Source organism: Euprymna scolopes, chromosome 33 (genome assembly GCF_053919585.1).
Source record: "Euprymna scolopes isolate OS-2025 chromosome 33, ASM5391958v1, whole genome shotgun sequence".
In the NCBI taxonomy this organism is placed as follows: Eukaryota; Metazoa; Mollusca; class Cephalopoda; order Sepiida; family Sepiolidae; genus Euprymna; species Euprymna scolopes.
Window position 1 is genome coordinate 47,768,423 of NC_136514.1, and position 21,629 is coordinate 47,790,051.

Genomic DNA, 21,629 nt, shown 5'->3' on the forward strand with positions numbered 1-21,629 from the left:
ATTACGCCTTGCCTTAGCAGCCGAATCTAACGCATATCTTATTTTTCTTTTAATAATATTATTGGAATTCTTTCCCCTTTTCCTTGTACATATTTGTGAATTTTTCCACGGATTATTTTGGACCATCTTCCAATTACGCGATTCCCTTGGATTTTACTTGTGCGAATGAAAATTTAACTAACTTTCTTGGATTTGCATTTTTGGATTTTACCGTCATTGGATACTTTACCTTTCACCAGACTATCCATTCACGTGAAATCACTTTTTCCTTCACCATATTCCCTCCGCTTCACTTTTTGTTATTAAGTAAGATCTTTGACTTACTTGTAGTTTCATAAAATACTTTTGCAAGCAAAATCCGATCCCGCATTTTGCTAAATCCTACCTTCTGATGAGAAGGAAAGTATTTCTTCGAAACACCACGGATTAAGGACTATCCACTTATGTAGTGTTTCCTTTTCAAATTAAATATATATAGGACATTGTGACCTTCGAGCCAAGATCAAAGTGTAGTATGTTTTTAACATGTTTTATTAACCAATTACTCTTATATATATATATATATATATATATATATATATATATATATATATATATATATTGAGAATGTGTGTGTGACGACATTTCTGAATCTATATACTCAACGAAGTTTTGATCTACAGACTTGAAATTTGGTATATAGGGTATTCAGGCAGGTGGAAGACTTTTTAATCGGTTTTTATCAGGAAAAAAGGACTGCTAAGGGACAAAAGTTGAAAAATTGGTTTGTGGGAGTAATCAGATTTTTATCTGTTTGTCAACCGTTTTACAAATTCGCATGACAGATTCACTGTCTTTAAGTTTTAGTTTCGATCTTGACTCAAATGTTTTAGTTTTTACTTACAAGAAGTGAACTGTTTAGAAAAAAAAACATAATATTCGTATGCACATGTCTCAGTTTCTGTATGAACTAAAATATAGTATTTATACGTATTTTACGACCGGGCAACGCCGGGCGGCCTACTAGTATTGATGTAAACACGGCTTAATAAGATAATACCATAAACACATCTTCCGTACACGTCCCGTGTAGCAGAGCAGAAGTAATGAGCGGCCAAGTAAACTTCAATCATTTCGTTTTATCATCAGCATCATCATCAAAATCACCACCACCAAAGAAAGGAATTACACCTCCCTCCCCCCTCGGGGAGGACCTTTGTGACCTTCGAGCAAAGATCAAAGTGTAGTATCTGCTCCGGCAGATACTGCAAGCAAAGACCATGTGGGGGTAACTCTACATATCAGACCTTGGTCAATGTAGGGGAAACCCTTCATACCAATTATCACTATCCAGCTCCCATTTCCCACCCATCGGGAGCTGGTCTCCTTTTTCCTCCCCCCTCTCCCCACATTAAAAAACGGCCTTGTGTCTAATTTGCTCAGTGGGAAGCAAATAAATACAACCAAAGAAAGGAATTACTTATTCCCTTGCAAAATTCTACTTTTGCGATCAACGTTTGCTTACGTTGCACAAATAACACGGCAATCCTAACCCTAACCCAACCTTCTATAAGCGTGGCTCTTCATATATTCTTTGCTCTTCTAAAATTAAGCATCCCATTACAAATAAAAAAGAATACATTGGTTTTTTTCTGGCACACTCTCAGAAAGCCAACTTCCCAGGCATTGCATCCTCTTTTCTGTTTCCTAAGCCATTCATCCGCGAGGCTCTCTCTCTCTCTCTCTCTCTCTCTCTCTCTCTCTCTCTCTCTCTCTCTCTCTCTCTCTCTCTCTCTCGTCCATGCTAGGATGCTTTATTCATACACAAATAGATGGAAGTTTAGGAATTTCCGGTATAAGCTTATATTTCGAAAACTTGATTTGATAAAAAATTAAAACATGGATTTCGAATTTACCCCCTCCCCCCACTCGCAATAAAACTGGCTTATTTTCAAGTATTCTATGTTGGCTGTACAAAAGAGCAGAGGCCAAAGTATTTATCTTCCTTTCCAGAATGAGTGATTTGATACAAGGGTCGGAAAGTGGAATTGAAGCGCCAACGCCCTAGACGGGGAAGAGTCTGGCCTGTAATAAATGCTTTGGAAGACGGTGGGGGGGGGCTCATACGATTAGCAACGAACTACCCCTTCTCGAAATGAAGAAGACAAAGCCTGTGAGGGTGAACCGCAGTAATCGGGGATGAAGCCCTTCCAAGAATGACCTAGACTCTGGTGCCGAGAGTAAAGAGAGATGACTAGACGTATAAAAAATTTTAAAATACAGGAATTCTCAAATGATATTTACCGTTTAATTTTCGCGTCCATTTTATGCAGAGTCCTTGCGGACATTCTTTCACGGATTTGTTCTCCACACTGAACGGATCAGCACATGAGCTGTTGACCAGCGTTCCCATACATTTATAGCATGTAATTGAACCTGAAAAAGGAAACGAAAAATAAATATTAATGTGTATCCATATAAAAGTATAAATCATTTATCTCTATCCATATAAAACTAGACATCATTTGTCTCTATCTATATGAAACTAGACATCATTTGTCTCCATCCATATAAAATTAGACATCATTTGTTTCTATCCATATAAAACTCGACCTCATTTGTCTCTATCTATATAAAACTAGACATCGGTTCTCTCTATCCATATAAAATTAGAAATCATTTGTCTATATATATGAAACTAGATATCATTTTTCTCTATCCATATAAAATTAGACACCATTTGTCTCTATACTTATAAAACTAGACATCATTTGTCTCTATCCATATAAAACTAGACATCATTTGTCTCTATCCATATAAAACCAATCATTTGTCTCTATCTATATAAAATTAGACATCATTTGCCTCTATCCATATAAAACAAGACATTGTATATCTCTATCCATATAAAATTACACATCGTTAATCTCTATCCATACAAAATTAGACATCGGTAATCTCTATCCATATAAAATTAGGCATCGTTTACCTCTATCCATATAAAATTAGACATCGGTAATCTCTATCCATATAAAATGAGACATCATTTATCTCTATCCATATAAAATTAGTCATCGTTTACCTCTATCCATATAAAATTAGACATCGTTAATCTCTATCCATATAAAATTAGACATCGTTAATCTCTATCCATATAAAATTAGACATCATTTATCTCTATCCATATAAAATTAGACATCATTTATCTCTATCACTATAAAATTAGACATCATTTATCTCTATCCATATAAAATTAGAAATCGTTAATCTCTATCCGTATAAAATTAGGCATCGTTAACCTCTATCCATATAAAATTAGACATCATTAATCTCTATCCATATAAAATTAGACATCGTTAATCTCTATCCATATAAAACTAGACATCGTTAATCTCTATCCATATAAAATTAGACATCATTTATCTCTATCCATATAAAATTAGACATCGTTAATCTCTATCCATATAATAAAATTAGACATCGTTAATCTCTATCCATATAAAATTAGACATTGTTAATCTCTATCCATATAAAATTAGAAATCGTTAATCTCCATCCATATAAAATTAGGCATCGTTTACCTCAATCCATATAAAATTAGACATCGTTAATCTCTATCCATATAAAATTAGAATTCGCTAACCTCTATCCATATAAAATTAGACGTCGTTAATCTCTATCCATATAAAATTAGACATAATTTATCCCTATTCATATAAAATTAGACATCGTTAATCTCTATCCATATAAAAATTGACATGGTAAATCTCTATCCATATAAAATTAGACATCATTTATCTGTATCCATATAAAATTAGATATCGTTAATCTCTATTTATATAAAAAATGAAATCATTAATCTCTATTCAGAGGAAAGTAGATCCGTGTGTATATGTTTACATATTTCTATTCGCTCCTAAACTAATTAACCGATAAGTGCGAGTTTTGGAACACATTTTTGTTTGGGATAAGGGATAGTAATGCTAGCTTTATTTGTTTTACTTAGTTTTATGCAAAGGCGATATTCATAAAAATTCGGATACTTCAGATTTAGTGAAATTGTATCTGACGCTAATCAATCAATATTCTTGGAATTTCAATTAAAGCTGCCTGATAGTGACACAACCTCTTTCTATTTAAAAATACAAATATTGTAGATTTGCCTTAAATTTGATTCATTGTCATTTGAGTCAAATAAAACAAGATTCCAAGGATTTCAATTTCTTCTTAAGACTGCTTAAGCTTTAAATTTATGGCATTTACTCGAAGTAAAATCAAAATAGATTTGGATACAAATTGGAATAAGTATTGTATTATATCTTGATCTTAATCTTTATAAAGGGACATAATATATATATATATATATATATATATATATATATATATATATATAATATATATGTAGATTCATTAAATACTTCGGAAGCAAAATTCGATAATTCGATTCCGCAATTTGCTAATTCCTACCCTCTGATGAGAAGGAAAGTATTTCTTTCAAAACTCCGCGGATTAAGGACAATTCACTTAATTTGTGTCTCCTTTTTGAAAATTAAATATGTTTTTAACTCTTCTTAAAGTGTTTTAACATGTTTTATTTATTCTTTGTACTTATATATATATATATTTATATATATATACATATATATTTATATATATATACATATATATTTATATATATATATATATATATATATATATATATAAGTTAAGTGGTTGTATTTAAATTCTGAAAAAACAACATATAGACACATATATTCGAATTAAGAATTTATTGTTTGACAAAAGGAATATATAGAAGGGGTTATGTTGATTTCCTTAATCCATGGATTTTCAATAAAGGCGTATATCATCAGAGGAAATCTATTAGGAACTTTCATCTGATTTCTAATAAGTGTCTTATCTCGATTATGCATATATATATATATATATATATATATATATATATATATATATATATATATATATATATTAGATTAGATTACCCGTGACCCGTTGGGTCAGTATGTTATATTAGCTATGGAATTCATGTATGAGCGTGACACTTGTGATGTAAAGAAAATAGTTTTTTTTTTGACATAACAGAAACATTTCTATGAAAGTATATTAAAATGAAAAAAAGAATATAGATAAATTTCTATGAATCGTTCTGTTTATTATAATTGATTATTTTAGAAAAAAAAAACAATTTACAGTTACTGAATTATAAGTGGCTGGGCATACTTATAGGTAAATGTGCACTGAACAGATACCATAATACTTATTATAGTTAAATTCCAATTTTGATATATCTGCTTTTTTTACATCGTTCATTCCTGTATTACGTTTAAGTTATTTTAAACCCCACTCTTCCCATGTTAAATAATAATTTCGAAATAATATATATATAAATCCTTCACATAATTCAAACATTCTTTAGTCAGATTTTTCATTATCTGACTTACATATATTTCCAAAATTTAAAAAATGTCAAACACGAAAGTGTGTCATGACACAGGGTGTCCAAAAGTCAATGAAGGGTTGAAAATATTTGTCATTTTACCATTAATTTTTTTTCTTATTTCAAATATTATACAGATAATATTTCGAAAATTAACTATGGATAAGTATAGCATTGAACAACGTACGCAAATTGTGAAATTGTTTTACCAAAATCAGGGGTCAATTGTTTCGACTCACAGAGCTTATCGACGACATTTTTATGCAAGAGTTAGCCCAAGTTACACCTTAAAGAAAGGGTCTATGCTAACAAACCCTAAACCCCGCAAGAATTGACGGAAAACATCAGGAACGAAATAAGGGAGTTAAATCGCAATCCAGAGATTCTGCAATCTGTCTAATGTAATGTAATAATGTTTTGGAAAGAGCACAAATATGTGAAGCTGAAAATGGGCAACATTAAAAAGACATTATGTTTCATAAATAAAATTGCTGGAATTTTCCATTGTTTAATAAGAATTTTCTCAATATCTTAGTCAGATTGTGTTAACATTACAGAAAGGTCTCCTCAAAATCAAAGAATCTGTTAAAGTTCCAAACTCTTCAGTGACTTTTGGGACACCCTGTATATGAGGAAGTTATGGAAGTTGTAAACATTTACTGACAAGATCAGAGAAATTGAGAGCATTATGATAAGAGGATAAAAACTCTTCAACACTGATGGATAAAACGTATGGATCTGCAGAGTGTGGGCCTAAAAGACCGGAAAATTGGCATTGGTTCCAATTGTCTGAAAATTCAATACTATTCATTTACCTTTCGTATTTCCAATATGGAATTATCAGGTCAGTACAAAAAAAGCATTTTAAACGATGATAATTTTATGCACATTGTTTTTTGTTTAATGAACCGCCTTTCTTTCATGTTATTAAAATATCATTTAAATATTTTTCTGTGATATTCTCATCCGTGTTGACACGAAAACGACCTTCCCTAGTAAACAGAAATGGAAGCATCTTCCATCATGATAATGCTCGTTGTCACACAGGTGGGCATAAATAGACTGACCAAAGTCTTCTATGAGAACTTGGTTGGGATATTTATCCCCATTTTGTATCTTATTAGCTAGCTCGCTCGGACTATTACTTATTTAAACGATTACAAAGTCATTTATTAGGTTGGTGCAAAAATAATGTCGTTTTTTGTACGTCCATGTAAACGAACGACATTATTTTTGCACTAAGCTAATAGATGAAGTTAATTTGACATCACGATAGAAGATTGGACATGAGTAAGATTCATACGTTCACTGCAAAGCGAAAACAATTTTACAAGTAATGCATTCATCTATACTATTAATAAAATTCTGAATGTTTATTTCTTTGTGTGTGTGTGTGTGTGTGTGTGTGTGTGTGTGTGCATATATACCAATAAAACTTTCGAACGGATTCACCGAATTGAAAAATTCCTTTTCTCCCTGAAAGGTGTGAGTCCCTAGATTGTCCTTATCTATATATGGTTAGTAACAAACAACGCCGAGTCACACAAAAAGCCCGAAATAAAGGTTTTGGGGCCTTTTTGTGCAATTGTCGAAAAAGTTACCTGCCCATGTCAACGGAATTTAGCACTGTCTGTATACAGTCGCAGTAACATCTTTCGGCATACGGACAGGATTTGTGGTGCAATGGATAACGCGTCTGACTATGGATCAGCAGATTCCGGGGTCGAATCCTGGCAAGTTCGTGAGAATTTTAACCATTATTTTATCCAACGTTTACTCATTATCCTTACCCTTCGTTAGGGTATTTTTGTTTTTTCAATGATTTTGTTTTGTGCATATGAGAATTTCCCATACTCCGAGTTCACAAGGTAAGCGTTGATGGTAAGACGATGTTGAGTGTACTTGATGTTGAGTGTACACGATTTGGTGTTTGACTCGGCGTTGTGTGCGCCGACGTGGCGCAGCCGCTAGTATAAAATAAAATCAAGCTATAGAGAAACAATGTCGTAATTGTTATGAATAAATATTTTCAAAAACGGTTTTTCATTTTCAAAATAAAAATTAAAATCGGCAAAAACTGTTGCAACAATCTGATATTTACTTACGATGCTATTGCATGATTTCTTGTCAACCTGATCATCGCACTTGTTCCCCACTCTCGACGAAGCACCCTCCCCCCCCCGACAAACTCGCTTAGCAACAAAACCAAACCCCTTCACTGCAGATGTCCCTAAATGTCAGAATGCCACCTGTTCTAAGTTTCTTTTCTCGGACAGTTAAACTTTGGAATTCCCTTCCTGCTACATGTCTCCCTCACTGTACTGATATGCAGAAGTTTAAATGGAACATAGATCAACATCTCGCTCGTCTCTCATGAACATTGCCGCAAATTATTGCCCCGTTACATCCAAGTGGCGATATGCCGTGTTTGGGGTGAACGTGAGTAAAAAACAAAAACTACCAAAATAGAACTAAGAAGAGTTTATTTTTAAAATATCATTTTCTAATTATCCAAGGGCGTTTCCAAACTGACAGTGTGTGATGGGTATGCTTTACATTAGAAGTAATTGGAAATCTTGAGATGTCAGCAACGACCAATAATAACGACGTCAGTGGAATAACATTTTGACTTTCTTTGGAAAGATTAAGTATTTGGAAACGCGATATTCTTGCTGCCAATTGTGATTTAGAAGGGAATCAATTATAAACAACATGTTTGGTTCGGCTAATTTTGTTTGGGGGTACAAACGAAACAAATTAAACACTCTACTATCCATTCTAAAGGTAGCCTATCTATATGAAAATTTCTAAAATACTGAATAAATATGGAAAGCAAAAATGTCTTTAAAATCTTCAAGTTAAGATTTGAAAGCTTACTGAGAGAGAGAGAGAGAGAAAGAGAGAGAGAGAGAGAGAAAGAGAAAGAGAGACCGACAGATAGAACGACATACGAGTAAATACATGGGTAGATAGTTAAATAGATACTTAAATAGATAGATAGATAGATAGATAGGCAGGACATTATATACATATATATATATATATATGTATATATATATATATATATATATATATATATAAAGCTGAATGTCTTTATGTGTGTGTGTGTGTGTGTGTGTGTGTGTGTGTGTGTGTGTGTGGTCACGAATAGGCTCCTATATGGTTGACTATTTTAAAAAACTGATTACATATAATGATAGAAGATGTATCAAGACACAGGAATGGGTATGTTTGATCTGGCAGAACGGTGGTTCATTAAAATTGTGGGGTCTGCGTTTGCGCCTGGTCCACAAAGTATGGAAATAAAAAATTAAAAAAATTAAAAAAAAAACGTTTACAAGTGTTTTTGATATAGATGTACATAAGAATACTTTGATAAGTATGTTTTAACTTAAATAGGAATGGCATGATAAAATTGTGGGGTCTGCGTTCGCGCCTGGCCTCTATAGAATGGAAATAGGCACAAACTTTAATAAAGACTTTTCATATCTATCTGCGTAAGTATACTTTTATAATTATGTTTCAGTTTGAAGAAATATGGTATAATAAAATTATGGGGTGTTCGTTCGCACCTGCCCTCCATAGAATGGAAATATGTCACAAAATTTAACAAGATTATTTAATATAGATCTACAGAATATTGCGATAAGTGTTTCAGTGTGAACAAGTATGGTATAATAAATTATGGGGTTTATCTATTTTATTTTTACTTTCATCATATTTTGCTTTGGTTTTAATACCCCCAAATTCGAAGCTATCTCTTTACAACCCTTTCTTTTCATAACCTATCATACTTTCATAAACCAGATTCCATTTTCTGTAGACTGTTTTTGAACCCAGTCAACGACGGGTGCTTTTGCTAGTACACACACACACACATACACACACACACACACACACACACACACACACACACATATATATATATATCATGTCGAGCATATAATATAATAAAATATTCTGAGAAGTAAATTGTATCTTTTCTATTGCAAATAACATGGTAAACAGTAACAAATTCATATTGGCTAGTCAAATATAAAGTTAGATTTGTCAGCGTCACTACGATGTAAATCCATTTTGATATATATATATATATATATATATATATATATATATATATATATATATATATATATATACGGCATAATAACCTTGACACACCAGTTCCCGTTAGATCACCGAAGTGTTGAGCCTGGTCAGTACAAAAATGGGCGACCATTTGGGTATTCTGGGTGCTGTATGATGTGCTCTCCACTAATTTCAGCATTGTATTCAGTCGTCCTGGACATCTTCTTTCCATTGGACTCAAGCAATGCTTATTCAGGAGAGTTGTGGTTGTGTATTGCGCAACCCTTGCCTCCCATTACATGTATACATTGCCTCTTGAGACTGAACGGAGGCATCTATATATATATATATATATATATATATATATATATATATATACAGTGAGAGAGAGAGAGAGAGAGAGAGAGAAATAAATAGATATACTAAGAGACAGACAAACAGATAAATATGTTTTGGTTACCCCCGAATTAATCAATCAAGTGAACAAAAGAAGTTTGGTTTGTGTGAGGTAAATAGATAGATGGACAGGTGGGCATAAATAGACGGACGGAGTAATAGATAGATAGAGAGACAGACAGGCACCGCAGTACCGCACATATACATAGATAACGATGACATAATGCGATTGATAGGTAGGGCCAGACTGATTTTAATTGCTAATGGGTAGAATTATATATATATATATATATATATATATATATATATATATATATATATATATATAAAATATATCAAATATACAAAACATAATTTCTACAACATAACATGCCTGAGGGTGATAGAGATATCTCTGTCGAAAGCGCTCGCTATGGACCCATCTTATACAATGTTGAAAAAAACACAAAGAAAACTATTTGGAGATTGCAGAAGATGAAAAGGAATATAATAAAACAGAAGAATTCCGTGCTCTTCAATAACATTTGTCTAAATATACACAATATATATATATATATATATATATATATATATATATATATACATATATACATATATATATACATATATATATATATATACATATATATATACATATATATATATATACATATATATATACATATATATATACACATATATATATACATATATATATATACACATATATATATACATATATATATATACACATATATATATATACATATATATATACACATATACACATATATATACATATATATATATATATATATATATATATATATATATATATACGTTTTATTTTTTATTTCCGTATTGAGCACTTTCTTCAGGTTTTTATTAATTACCATTTCTACTATATATATATGTGTGTGTGTGTGTGTGTGTGTGTGTAAAATGTCTTTGTTGAATAACTTACTATAGTTTAATATTAGTTGTTTTGATTTTGTCCGCATTTTTCAGTTCATTTCAAATCTAATTCCGACAAAATGGCCGAGCAGCAAAACAAAGCAAGAAATAAGGCAACAATTCAAACGACAACAATAATCCGAATTGATACTTTAATTGTTTGACATTTATAGTTGTCATAAACTCGACGAACCGAATGAATCGAGGAGATCAAAAGTAAAACGCTTATTGTTGCTCTTGCGGGGTCATCGTAGGACAAAAAATTGTATTGTTAATAATGGACGGCCGACAAATAGACGAGCCGGAAGCTTAGTGTAGCTAAGTCGTTAATGACGCGGCCTGGCAACTTGGGTGTGTTCGAATGCAGTTCGTTCCACCGAAATATTTTTACTTGAGATGGCTGAGCTACGAAGATTACGTGGTCTCCTATAAGTACCCCATGTGTTTTTTTAACGGGGGAGGGGCATTCGCCCCCCCCCCATCACTTGATTCATATGAAATGAAATGAATGCATAATGTACAACAACAACAACAACAACAACAACAATAGCAGCAATAACAACAGCAGCAGCACCATCACCACGACCAACAACAACAACAACAGCAGCAGCAACAAGACGATGGTGGCTAAGTAGTTAACGACATGGACTGACAACAGACTTCCAGTTACGATGTTGGCAACCTTCACGCGCTCCCTCTCGTAAGTACTCGATGTCTTTCTTGAAATGATTCTAACCAGAAACATATCGGGGAAAGCGATGCCAACAATAGAATCATCTGATTCATGCGAATAGAAATACATGAATCAACTAGAACAGCCGTCTTCGTTTTATAGAAAGGTGTAGATGAACCTAATCTTCTTCTTTTCTTATATATAAATAAAACAGTAGATGTATGCGTGTATAAATGTCTAATAGGTACACTCTAAAATTATTGGTCAGATAACACTGAAATTAACAGGAAATAGTAATTAAGCACCAAAGATGGTTTACAACAAGTAATATCTTTGTTTGGGTTGATGAAAAATATATACAGGCATATATCGTCATGTTAAAATGCGAAATGTTCATTTCTACTAGGTGACATGTTTGTACTTCTTTCTGCGCATGCGTACATAAAATTAATTAAAAGTGTGTTAATATTTAGATATTACTCTCTTTGTCTCGATACCAACATCGGTAGGGGACGCGGCTGGAACACGAAATGTTTTGGTTTCGCCCGCCAATATTTTTCAACGCGGCAACGCCTTGTATAATCAGCTAATATATATACATATATATATATATATATATATATATATATATATATATATATATATATATATATATATATATATATATATATATATTAAGTAAAGTGATTTTCAATTTAAAAATTAAATTTTTTTTTTTTTTTTTTAATTTTTTCACTTTACTTAATATTGAATTAGCTCTAGGACATTTAACTATCGAGCTTATTATATATCTAAATTACAACGAGCATTTCCTGTATTTTAATTAAACTAGTAATTTCACTGTTACATTAAAATACACTTAGCTCTTAAGACTATTATTCTAATCTCCTTTAAATTATATATATACATATATATATATGGGGGAGGACTCCTTCAGTCTTTGACAAACTATGGATACCCACGAAGGGGTGCCTGCGCGTGAAATTTTTGTGGCAGAAATTACGCAATCTCCAACCACACCTCTCGTGAGTCAACATTGTAAAATACCTGTGGCAAGTGAAATGTATGTAAGGACGACTGGAAACAAATACCGATATAAGCGGAGAGCACATACAGCGCCTAGACTTCCCAAATGGTCACCCATATTGGACTAACCAGGCTCAATGTTGCTTAACTTCGGTGATCTGACGGGAACTGGTATGGCAACGCGATTATGCTATATATATATATATATATATATATATATATATATATATATATATATATATATATATATATATATATATATATATATATATATATATATATATATATATATATATATATATATATATATATATATATATATATATATATATATATATATTCAGGCAAACATTATTAAAAACAGCAGAGATACCTTGCTTAATGATTCTTTTTTTCATATCTATATATCTATAAAAGTGAACGTGTCTGTCTGTCTGTCTGTCTGTCTGTGTACATTTACCTACGCAATAACTCTGTCAATTTTTAGTCTATAGACTCGAAATTTGAAATACCGGGTACTGAGATTTGGGAAAATCGATGTGACGGGTGTCAGCCAGAAATTTGGCTGTTAAGGGGTCAAATTTCAACGATTTGACCTTTAAGAACTCTACTAAACTCCTCCGACAATTTTGGGTCTAGACACTTGAAATTTTAAATATAGATTCCTTGAACCTGGATCTAATTTAATAAAGTGATTTGAGCCCGAAACTATAAATTTTAAGGGGTCATAATAGTGTCAAATTAAAAAAAAAATTGACTTTTTTTGTTTTGCTAAGCGTACACCTCAAAACACCCGGGCAAAGCCGGGCTGAAATGCTAGTATATATATATTCGTCTATTTGTTTGTTTTTTCACAATTAGATTAATACATGCAAAAAGTGTCCTACTTTACTCTCTCATTTATTTCTATATATAGTATCATTCTTGCAAACTAAATACAATAAAGAGATCATCTCATTTGCATATTACATTAAGAAAAATCAATTTTATTAAACTGCGCTATCTTAGTTAATGTTACTAGCGAGAGAATTGTTATAATTGTTCTATTTAAAATCATTATTTAATAAATTTTAAACAATAATTATATTGATAACATATTTAATTAAATTTATTTGGAATTATTATTCCAACATCGATTTTTTTTTAATCTTTGTTTTAGAGTTATTTGCCCCTTCAGAACATAAACAAAAAATAAAAACTCACCTAATAAAATAATTTGGTAATTTAAATAAATTTCTAGCTTGAAAAAATAATTCCGAGTAGAAAGAAAAATGTTTGGCTTTTATTGTTTTTTTTTTTCAATATTCATAAAAACAAAAAAAAAACACTTACGAAAAACTGTGTTTGTTTTTATTATTCTATAAATGGCTATACAGAAATCGGTAAATTTTTTACGATGTGACACACTTAAAAAAACTAAAGATCTATTTATTTATTTTATTTTGGCCTAATACGTTTAAATAGTCTTCATAAATAATATAAAAGAAATTTTGAAAAGAACAAAAATTAACATTTTAGAGTGGTGGATCACTTTTCCATATTAATTTAACGTAAAATGAGCACCCATATTTTGGCCACCAAGCGTTCAACAAGACATGTCACCTCCAGCATTTTTTCAAGTTTTGCGATCGAAGGGGGGGGGGAGAAAACATGACAAATACAATTTGTTTTTTAGTTGTTTTTTTTGGTGGGGTTCGTGAAATTACATTTAAAACAAAATAACGATAAATTTAATTAATTTTTATGAGACCACTCTGTACTTTCACCTAACAATTTCATAAACAAAACGAACCCCAAAATATGAAAAATTACCTTGTGGGGGGCATTACAATGACGAAAAATTTAATTTAATTGTTTTTGGAATTAATTTTTGGTAGAACTTCAATTTTGGTTTTCTTTACTCTTTTATCTCCCAATTTTTCGTATGCTAAAATTTTAATCATGTGATTACGGTGTAGCATTAATAAAATAAACCATTCGTACAAGTGCCGTTTGTTATGGATTTAGCTGAATACGAGATTAAAAATAACTTTATTGATACTTATTCACTTATGTTACCGGACTGGCCGGCGTGTTGTAACTAATCTGTACTTTCACCTAACAACTTAATAAACAGAAAGATATCACAAAACTTGGATTTAACTTCAAAATACTATTTAAAAAAAAATAGCACGGTAAAATTCACCACTTTATTTTATATATTTCTTTTCCAAAGGACCGTTTGAATACATTGATTTATATTTAAAATGTTGTGTAATTATTTCTAAAAAAAATAAGTACTAAAAAATAATGAGCAATGTAGCCAGAAAAGTAACTTTTATTAGTCCTGATATAATTTATTTATGATTTTTTTTTTTTTTTTTTTTTTTGCAATTTTGTTCGTTAGCTGAATTCTTTGCAATATATCAATTCATATTAATTTATTTTCATTTCGGACTATTATTCTCATCTTTATTAGTTGTTGTTTTTGATCTTTTATTGGTTTGTTTTATTCACAACGTTTCGGCCAACTATTCCTCTGGACTTCGTCAGGTGGTAACCGCGACGGATAGGAACCTCGAATCTCCTAACTGCATTCTCAAAAAATAAAAATAAATTAATATATATATAATGCTCATCTCAAAAATGAATTCCAATTAAGGAATAATATATATATATACCAATCAATACGGACCTAACTATGGAAGATCAGATAATAAATAAACGTGGATTTATAAGATCAAAAGAATCCAACCTTGATCGCCCCTTCGTGGCCCGTGGCGCAGTTGATAGAGACGTTGAATCTCTATAGTTCCAGATGAACATTGTCTGAAGATAGCGGTTTCAATCCCACCCAAAGCGTGCCAGAGGTGTACTTGGCCAAAATGTGGGGAGACGACAACAACTACGGATGGCAGTGATGGCTGAGAATGCAGTTAGGAGATTCGAGGTCCCTATCCGTCGCAGTTACCACCTGACGAAGGCCAGATGAATAGTTGGCCGAAACGTTGTGAATAAACAAACCAATAAAAGATGAAAAAACAACAACTAATAAAGATGAGAATAATAGTGTGAAATAAAAATAAATTAATATATATATAATGCTCATCTCAAAAATGAATTCCAATTAAGGAATAATGTATATACATCAATTCAATTCAAATGATAAGACAAACCAATAGGAACAAGAAGCGAGTTCTAATCGATAATAACTTTATCTTAAAAATGTAACAAGAAAAGTTAAATCCAAGTTTTACAATATATTTTGTGACAAAATACTACTTTTTTTTTTAAGTACACGCAAATTCATTCATAATTGTGAAATTATTCAAAATGAGAGAAATAAAGCGCAAGCGCAACTGATTTTTTTTAAATCACACAACACTTTGAATTTAAATCAATGTATTCAAGCAGTCCTTCAAGTTTTACGATATCTTTTTTGTTTATTAAATTATTAGGTGAAAGTACAGAAGAAGTACCATCCGCGAGCCCAGTAACATAAGTGCATAAAGCACCAATAAAGTGATTTTTAATATCGTATTCAGCTAAATCCATAACAAGCAAAGAAATGTTACTTTTCTACCTACATTTCTCATTATTTTTCAGTACTTATTTTTTTAGAAACTTCATATCAACTCAGGCAACGCCGGGTACCCATGCTAGTATATATATAGACTCGAGTCTTGGACTTCCGGTTCTTTGACTGTCATGGCTCTTGTGGGCTGCGACGTTGTTTGGCTGTGGAATTTATTATATATATATATATATATATATATATATATATATATACGTATATATATATACGTATATATATATATATATATATATATATATATATATATATATATATATATATATATATATATATATATATATATTTATAATTTTTAACCAACATCTACTTATACAATTCCGGTAATACTCATATACTATATACTAATTAAACCAAAGTCGATATTAATTGGCCCAGTTATTTAGGCGCAATGATTATCAGTAATAATGATTAAGCAAATATATCATAATTTCGCAATAACCAAGGCCACACTATAGTATAGCATGTTTATTATACGATGTATTTCTTCAGCGTTACAATCGTTTGGACAATCTTAAACAGTATTTCGTTAAAAAATATTCGAAAATGGCTAATCATCAGACACAATGTACAATTGCAATAAATATGAAAATATATACAGTTTACTATTTTACAAATACAAACACCGAGCTCACCTCCTCTTTCCATCTATAAACAAGAGGAAGGGTCACGTTCTTACTTTCTGTAAGAATTTAATAAAAACATCGTTTGAGTTAACAAACAGGGAGAAAAAGTACTCAGTTTTTGTAAACATTTTTCGTTAATTACTTTCAACCTGCGAGGTGGTTTCAATTCGTTCGTTGTTGGACTTTTATAACTTATGAGTTCATCGCTACTGATTAGCCCCACGAAAGGGATATATATATATTGTTTGAAGTTACTGGGTGGGCCGTGCTACGTTTTCGAGTAATAATTTGGTGTGCAACTTTATTGAATTAGCGTTCCTGGTCGGAGCTTGTATTCTTGGCGTAAGGTTTGTGTACCTATTGACGTATCCCTAGGTGATGCTACCAAGCGGTGTTTGTAGCTTAACCAGCCAATCATAATAATGTAAGGAGAGAAGGACCCGGATGCACTCATAATCACGACACTAATATTGAAAGCTGATTGTTATAAAAAAAAATGCTTAGAAAATTTATACAGAAAAACACATACATACATATGTATGTATATATATATATATTTTTTTTTAATTATTTTTTCGATGGTAAAACGTTACATATGGTCGCTACAAACAGCTATCTATTTCAGTCAATGAGATTTCGTCAGGCAACCCTGAACCATTCGACGCAATAGAAAAAAAAGCATCGAATGGTTCAGGGTTTCCTGGCGAAGTCTCATTGACTGAAACAGATGGCTGTTTGCAGCGACCAAATGTAACTGTTTATCTTCGAATGAATAATAAATATTTTGCTCTTGTAATTGAACACTATCTAAAAACCTCGTTGTATTCATTAGTGCCTACTTTTGAACATCTCAAGCTTGAATTTATATATATATATACTTATCTACTTTTATCTATACATTTCCACACATATATACAGATATGCAGAAATACATATATAGATATGCATATATATATATATATATATATATATATATATATATACATAAGTACATACATATAAATTTGTTTATAAATGAATAACCTCTATTTGTGTGTGTATATATATATGTGTGTGTGTGTGCGTGTGTGTGCGTGTGCGTGTGCGTGTGTGTGTGTGTGTGTGTGTGTGTGTGTGTGTGTGATTAGAATGAATTGCCCATACAATGTTAGTGAAATTATCCTGGCGGCTTCTCTTTGACAGCAAAGAGAAGTATTATTTTTGCTGGCGTGCCCACTGATGCGTTTTTAATAAGGAATCAATGTTTCCCTGATAGTTTCTGTCGTCCGGACGGATTTAATCGTGGCAGACCAAAAAAAGCCGCTTATTCTGCCGCACCCAACATTCCTTGCAGACTATTAGAATCGGCATCACATTCTAAGAATTATAAGTACTTTATATTTACTTCAGTTGGCGCCGTCACTTTCCCCGTCTAGTATCAGACTGTGCATATATATATATATATATATATATATATATATATATATATATATATATATATATATATATATATATATATGTGAGTGTGTGTGTGTGTGTGTGTGTGTGTGTGTGTGTGTGTTATCTATAAATTAGTAGGATAGCGTGTGTGTTATTTATTTTGTGTGTCACACTTACATCCGAGTGACTGTCGTTTAATTGTTATGGATGTCCATTTTTTGTAAAAAATAATTTTACCAAGAATTCTTCATAAGTTTTGCTTTCGGTTTCGATTATAGATGATGGCACTTAAGTCATCTATTTTTAAAAATAATTTTACCAAAAATTCTTCATAAGTATAGGTTACGGTATCGATTATAGCTGCTGGCACTCATAATATATATATATATATATATATATATATATATATATATATATATATATATATATATATATATATATAATCATAAGTTTTGCTTTCGGTTTAGATTTAAGCTGATGCACCCCCCGTTTATATATATATATATATATATATATATATATATATATATATATATATATATATATATATATATATATATATATTCAATTTTGAAATCGCAACTTTATAATATACTAGACTACCCGTGACTGGTTTGGTCAGTATGCTATATTAGCTATAGAATTAACCGTGAGACTTGTGACGTAAAGAAAATAGTTTTTTTTTTTACATAATAGAAACATTTCTATGAAAGTATATTAAAATAAAAAAAAGAATATAGATAGATGTTTATTATAATTGATTATTTTTGAAAAAAAATTTACAGTTACTGAATTATAAGTGGTTGGCCATACTTATAGGTAAATGTACACTGAACAGATACCATAATACTTATTATAGTTAAATTCAAATTTTGATATATCTGCTTTTTTTTTAAATTGTTCATTCTTGTATTACGTTTAAGTTATTTTAAACCCCACTCTTCACATGTTAAATAATAATTTCGAAATAATAACGTTAATATTTCAGCGTCCCAATTGTTGTTTTGTTTTTTTTTTTTTTCGCGTTTAAATTATCCAAATAAACAATTGTTTACACTGTCTGCTTTTCTAATTTTTTTCATAGTTAATTTTTGTATTACGTATAAGTTATTTTAAACCCCACTCTTTCCATGTTAAATAATAATTTCAAAATAATAACATTAATATTTCAGTGCGCAGGTCATACGCGCATGCGCAACCGGATGTCGTAAACCGGAAAGTGGATTACATATATCGTTACAGGGTCATTTGAGTTTTATAATTATATATATATATATATATATATATATATATATATATATATATATATATATATATATATATATATATTGCTCCCTGGTAGGTTTCGGGACTTATCTTTGCTAATTTCATACGATGGTAATTTATATTTCTGGTAGTGTTCTTAGAATCGAAATTCATCCGATAAGTATTGAAAATCGAAAACAAAACAACGATTTTAAAAATAGTCTTTTTTCTCTTATAGATAAAAAGAATTTTTACAAGGGAACATTTGACGTTACACCGGTGTAACTTTGGACGGTGTAACGTAAAATATTTCCCTGTAAAATTCTTTTTTATCTATAAGAGAAGAAAGACTATTTTTAAGATCGTCAAACCTAAATATCAGCCGACGTGATATTGATAACGAACGACAATATCATTGTTATTTTTTTATTATTATTATTTACTTAATTTTTCTTTTTTTTGCGAATTTTTATTCCTCGTAATATATAATATTAAATATAAAGGCGAAAATGTATGTATGTATGTATGTGTGTTCGCTTTTTCTGTGTGTCTACAAAAGGCTTCTTTCAGAGAAGCGGTCGCTCGCTTAACAACTTTTAAAAACTTTTTATATCACATAGAAATCGTAATATCTCACAGTTAACAACGAAGCTCGCCTGTCTATTTAATTTGCTCGATTTCGGGAAGATAAATATTCAATATTTGTCGCTCGCCGCATGTGGGTTAGTCTTTTTCCTATAACATCTTGGGGTGGGGAAAAAAGCTTTCAGCAGTAAATGGATACTATCTCGCAGTTGACCTCATTAACTCATTAAAACGGGCACCTGCTAAATCCAACTAATTAAATAAATTCAAACGTGTTTCCGTTAGCATCTCGCGGTGGGGCAATCGTTAACGTCGTACGTTTTTTTATTTCACACTTTAATTTACAACTTTGCCTCAAGCGTTCTGGTTCGATCCTTATACTTACTTTTTTAACCCCCCCCCAAAAAAAAAACACCCGGGCAACGTCGGGTACCCCTCGCTAGTATAATATTTAATACAGAGTTGATTCTATAATAATACATTCGCAATCTGCATAAATTAACATATCATGTTTAAGTGTATTGTACAACCGGGCAACGCCGAGCGTCCAGCTAGTATTTCCTTGAAAATGGTTAGTCTTTACAAATGTGTGGAAAAGAAAACATTTAATATAAAGTCCATTGTTGGAAAATTTCTAAGCTGCATTAGTTTGCTTCCAGTAATTTACACCAGTCTTTACATTTTTGTCACCATCATCGGTTTTTTACTATGGAAACTGTTCAGGAATTTAAAAAAACAAAACAGTATGTGCTCTTATGGCACCCCAGCAGTGCTGATCAGTCACAACATCCATCAACACAACTTTTAGGATATAAGGTCTTTTTTTTTTTTACCACGGGTTAATTTTATTCGTAACCTTTTTTTTTTATTATTACATTTTCACCTCAAACAAGGCAAATTGCCACTTTGGTGTAGGGGGCTACTATCAGAGGCAAAAATTACCGGGGTACTATGTAAGGATTTGGACAGCAAGATGTCGGTTCACGTTACACTTGAACTTCTGCACGTCAGTACTGTTGGGGAAGCAGGGACCCGGAATGGAATTCCAAAGTCTGGCGGTTATGGGGAAGAAACTATTGGAGTAGAAAGATCTTTTACATCTAGGGATCTCTACAGTGTGGGAGTGGGATTAAGCAGCCTGTCGGGTTTGTCGAGGGTGCTCGCGTCGTGGGGGCACAGAGGGATGCAACATTTTGTCGATGGGACAGAGGCTGAAGGTTAGATGCCAGTTGAGGGCCTATCAGGGTTTCGACTCTCTTTTGAACCCTGTCAAGGAGCGAGAGACTAGTAGCAGATGCACCAGCCCAAATGTGACAGCAATACTCCATACATGGGCGAATGGTGGCCTTATAGAGGTACAGGATACTTTCGGGTGTTAGTAGTTGTCTAGCACGGTAGAGAGAGCCCACCTTTCTTGCAGCGGTCCTGGCAATGCTTTTGATGTAATTGTTCCATATTTTGATATTAAAAAATGTTCTTACCCGTTGGGGTTCGTTTTTTTTTTTTTGTTTTTTTTTTTTTTTGCTCTAGAAAATGTGTCTGTTATTTATAAAACTACCGTATTTTATAGAATTCGAACGAATCCATTATACTACATATCATCCCCCCCCGTTGATTTCTATTTATTTATAATGTTATTTATTTCACAATATTTTTTAATATTTATTTTAG

The 21,629-nt window shown here is 31.6% G+C and overlaps 1 protein-coding gene across 2 annotated transcripts in view; it reads right to left on the reverse strand.

Annotated features, from left to right (window-relative positions):
- The window catches only part of LOC145258208 (UPAR/Ly6 domain-containing protein qvr-like), a 286,606-nt gene that overhangs the window by 27,444 nt on the left and 237,533 nt on the right, over nucleotides 1–21,629 (reverse strand). For both annotated transcript variants that reach the window (XM_080116146.1, XM_080116147.1), the window contains exon 2: nucleotides 2,284–2,415. In XM_080116146.1, coding sequence (XP_079972272.1) covers nucleotides 2,284–2,415 — 132 coding nt within the window. The remainder of the gene's footprint in view (nucleotides 1–2,283; nucleotides 2,416–21,629) is intronic.